Raw genomic sequence first — 4,604 nt, 5'->3', positions numbered from 1 at the left:
CAGGACTGGGAGCACCATGGGCTGTGCAGAGCATTTCCAAGAGATCTAAGTGCTGGGCAATGCTGGGGTGAGTTTCGTCAGCAATTGGAATTGCTTGTAGGGGAAATGAGCTGTCCCAGTGCCCCCACCCCTCCGGGCACCCCGGGCGCCCACCAGCACCAGGTGCTTCCTGTTTGGGCGCAGGCTCACATTTTTGCTGGATGAGACACTTCTGCCGGCAGATGCGGAGCATGTGACGTCGCGGGGGGACTCAGCTCGAACCCAGAGTCAGCAAAACGAGCTCAGCCGCCTGCCCGCCCGCCTGCGCCGGGGAGGGAGGTGCGTGCCCGCCGTGCTCCCCAGGCACTGGTCTTGTGAGCACCCGTGGTGGACCCAGATGGGGTGGCAGGGGCTTATCCACTATCCCAGCAATAAGTACAGAAAAATGAGGAGGTGGAGGTGTTGGAGAGCAAGCTGGGAGCTAATCCTTGCAGAGGGGAAGGCATGTGCCACCTGTGGGGTCTCCCTGCCGTGTGGCGGGAGATCAAACAGAAGGGGGCTTATCCCTCCATCAGCACTTCTGAGCTGGGAGCCAGTGGGGAACAAGCCCCATCCCGTGGTGGGAGCCACTCATTATAAGTGGTGGTGGGCATATGGGGTCTCCTTGCTGTGAGCCTGGAGCTGATTCTGAAAAGACTGAAGCCCCTTGTGAGAGGGGCAGCTGTGATGCAGAACAGGGAGGCGGCAGAGCAGCACTGAGGGTCCCCAGACTGTCCCAGCCTTGTCACCATCTCCGGCTTGGGGCTGGCTCTGCTGTTCCTCTCTGCTTTCACTTTGTTTAGCATGTTTTGGGGATAAATAGTTTCTTTGGTTAAAAAATAAATTTTCGGGAAATACAAGCTTGTGAAGAACAGGAGACTTAGAGTAAAACAAGTTGAGTTTTTCTGTCAGTATTTGCTGAATGAAACAATGCCTTTTTAATTTTTGTGCATCATTTCAAAGTTAGACTAATTGTACCAGCTAATATAAAGCCCAGTGCTGCACAGGGTCCAGCCCAGCTCACTGCGGGGTGGCAGGAGGCAGCTGGACAGCGTTGGCCACACGTGACTACTGGTGGCCTTGGGGTGAGAGCTGCCCCCGTGGGGTGGCTGCATCCACCCCCAGCTCTGCTGCTGCTGTTCTTGTTTTCGGAGCAGCTCATTTCAGCACACAGTATTTGCCTGGTATGTTATTTCAAGCCGATACTTCCAGGAGCCTCTGCTGTAGGTGCAACACCTCCACCTGGCTCAGCAAAGCCGATGTGGGATTGCGTCAGGCTGCTGTTGCCGAAGTTGCACCTGCTGGGGCCGCAGAGCTGTTTTGCTGCCTGAGCTCATTTATTTTTGCTCTCTCCTACTCCCCTGTGCTTTGCACACAAGGCTCCCTGGTTTCCCCGGAGCAGCTGGGAGCCTGTGGCTATTAAAAGTTGAGTGCTTTGCCCTTGTGATGGCTCCTTCCCCGGGGAGCGTGGGGGGCTGGCAGGGTGGTGCTGAGCCCCTTGCCCTTGCCTTCCTCCCTGGCTTGGACTCACCAGCATCCCCTGGCTGAGACACTGTGTCCTCTGGGCAGCCTGCAGCCAGGCTGTTTGGGGTGATGCTGCTTCGAGCTGACCAAGGATAGGAGTGGCAGTAGCAAAATGTGCTGCCGAGTAAGTTCTCAGCAGCACTGCAGAAGCATGTCATAATGTCAAAGGGGGAGAAGGCTTTTCTGTCCACTTGTGAAGGAAGGGAGATGGAGGCTGTAAGGGAAACTGGATGGCTGAGAGTGCAGCCTCACAATGCACAGCCTCGTGGGTGTTAACTCTGAAACCTACTGACTGCAGTGATAGCATTAAAGCTCATCTCGTTTCCAGTTGTTTCCCCAAATATGTGCTGCTGGCACAGTGCCAGGTTGCAGGTCCCATAGCTGAGTCTTCTCCCCACCTCCCACTTGGATCAACCTGGGCTGTGGAAAACACCGCACTGCCCTGCCCCAGATTCCACTGTGCTCTCCTTTCCTGTCTTCAAAGCTTTGGTCAGAGCAGCCATGAAATGCCATTTTGGGGTTGACTGTACGTACGGGTTGACTCAAGCATGGGCTCAGGGTTCTATTTTTGCAGTGGGCTGCCCAGGCTGCTAGCTAAGGGGGGATTGTGGGGATGCTGGGGAAGGCTGCACGGTGTTCCCCTCTCATCAAGACTGCCCCTTGTTCTCCTTGCAGGACTGCCCCCAGATCCTGCCATCCACCCAGATCTACATCCCCGTGGGTGTGGTGAAACCCATCACCCTGACAGCCAAGAACCTGCCCCAGCCGCAGTCCGGCCAGCGCAACTACGAGTGCATCTTCCACATCCCTGGCAGCACCACCCGCGTCACTGCCCTGCGCTTCAACAGCACCAGCATCCAGTGCCAGAACACCTCGGTGAGTGCGCGGCTCGCCTCAGTGCAGACTTTATTCTCGGACCGCTCATTCTTGCCCTCTCTTGGGACCTTCCCAAGTCATTGCATGGCTGGGTTTGCTTTCCCATGGGCAGATAACGGGGGGTTCTGCTATTTGTGGGATGTGAGGTGGGCTCTCCTCGCTTCCCTCAGGTGCACAACGAGGCTGCTGCTTAGGGTTGTTCTGGATAGGATCAATGCTAAAGCCTCTATGGGGGAATTGCCAGGCTTTAGGAGCACTTCCAAGGGAATTGGCTTTGGAAAGCTGAAGAAAGTTGCTTGGACTGGAGCCAGCTGGCCTGGACATGCCAGAGCCTTGCCTCTTCCTTCTCTCTGCCTGCTCTTGCTTCCCCCGACACCAACCTGTCCCATTTTACAGACGGGATCAAGCCAACAGCTCCATGTCCTGCTGCGCACATGCTTCCCTGCCTGCAGCCGTGCCTGCCAACCCCCTGAACACTTCCCCTCCTCCCCTTCAGCCCCTGCTGGTCCCCATCCCCAGCTCTGACTGGCAGCTACCTCTTCTGCCTGTCCTCCTTCCCACTGCCTGCCCCTCATCCCAGCCCTGCTGCTGCATCCCTCCCTGTCCTTGAACCCTGCAGCTCTGTCACTTAAGCTTTCTCCTGCAGGCAGCTCTGCCAGCTCTGGTTGCCTTTATCCCTAAGCGAGAGGTGTTCTGCAGCCCCTCAAAGAGCTGTGTGTGTGCCCCTTGCTGTGCAGCAATCCTGTGCAGGAGCACCAAGCTCACAAGCAGACCCACCCAGGGTGTTAATAGCCCTCCCTGGGAACTGGGATTGGTCAGCTCCTCGGCTGCCCCACTGGGCTCTGCACCGACCTACCCTCATCCACAGGGAGCCCTCCCCTCCCTTCTCCCTCTCGTTTAATCCTTTTAAAATTTGTTTTCCATCACTCACACTGTGAAAGCTCATTTGCAGCCTAACACCAGTGCCAATCCCTGCTCCCTTTGGTGGCACGAGTGACATTTAGAGGCCATTGAAGATGAGCCCTGGCTCATCCCTCCTCCTTGCGCTCAGGGCTGCAGAGCCTTTGGGCAAGAGGAGCATCCTGAGCTGCTGCCTCCTGCCCTGGGCAGCAGTGCCGGGGAGATGCTGTGCCGCCGGCGCTTTCTCAGCAACGCGCAGTTTGCAAGGAGCAGAAATGCTCCCTGTCCGGAGGAAATGTTGTCAGTGGGTCTGTGCTTGGCCTGGAGGGGCAAAGTGCAAGCTCCAGGGAGCAGCAGTGCCTGCAGGGGTCTGCTGCAAGAAGCCATTAGTGAGATGGCTTAAGCAAAGGTTTGTCTCCTTGCTGCTGTGTTCTGGGAAGAAGAGAAGCCAGTGGAGCTGGCTTGGCTGCTGATCCCTGGTGTTGATCGTGAGCCTCACCAGGACTTTATCCTGCGGATCTGCCCTGGACCCAGTCTTGCCTGTCGCCTGCAAGGCTCGATGTTAGTGCTTCGAGGGGGACATGATGGACACGTGTGCGAAGAGACATCACGGTGGTGCAGATCCCTTCTCTGTGGTCTCGTTGCTGCCGGTAGCCAAGCTTGGCTGCTCTGTCTCCATTGCAGAGAGGTTACTTGGGGGTCAGCTGAGCCACTCTTGTTCTGGCAAAAGGCTGGATATATCAGGTACCTGCTTGGTTGTCTGAGAGCTCTTATGCAATGTGTCCGAGCCCGGACCCACTGCTGGAGTGCCTGTGGATAGAAAAGGCCTGGAGAAACCTTTGCCCTCTGGCAGAGTATGGAAGAAATGTGGCTGCTCTGTTCCAAAGAGAGAGCCCAGCCTGCAGGGGTCCCGGCCGGGCACAGGGCTGCATCAGCAGCTGAGAATCGAAACTGCGTCTGCCCGGGGCATGGAAGTCTGTGGGAGAAGGAGATGTTGACTCGCAGATCTTCATCCCTCGTGGCGATTTAATGGTCCCCAGCTTTGTGGGGACATGTTGTGAGACACTGCCTGGCCAGAGCCCCTCAGCCACCCCAGCCTCCTGCTGGGTCTCCTCTGCAGCTGGCAGAGCTGGCAGCTCCCTCTTGACTGATTTTATAAGTGTGTGGTTTGACTTAGTTCGTTCCAAAGCAGTTTGGAATGGTGTGTGCTGCAGGATGCTCCCTATAGAGAAGCTCCGTGGCTGCTTGGTGCCGGCGGGCGCAGGCTGGTGGGTCCCCGGGGGGGT

The 4,604-nt window shown here is 56.9% G+C and overlaps 1 protein-coding gene across 1 annotated transcript in view; it reads left to right on the top strand.

The window, feature by feature from the left end:
* LOC104272118 (plexin-A1) overlaps positions 1-4,604 on the top strand; it is a gene marked incomplete at both ends in the record, with an annotated part of 65,024 nt that overhangs the window by 16,808 nt on the left and 43,612 nt on the right. The window contains one exon of the mRNA XM_009867023.1: positions 2,218-2,418. Coding sequence (XP_009865325.1) covers positions 2,218-2,418 — 201 coding nt within the window. The remainder of the gene's footprint in view (positions 1-2,217; positions 2,419-4,604) is intronic.

Source organism: Apaloderma vittatum, unplaced genomic scaffold, assembly GCF_000703405.1.
Source record: "Apaloderma vittatum isolate BGI_N311 unplaced genomic scaffold, ASM70340v1 scaffold5143, whole genome shotgun sequence".
Classification (NCBI taxonomy): domain Eukaryota; kingdom Metazoa; phylum Chordata; class Aves; order Trogoniformes; family Trogonidae; genus Apaloderma; species Apaloderma vittatum.
Note: the sequence above shows the minus strand (reverse complement) of the source record. Positions and strands in the feature narration are given on the sequence as shown.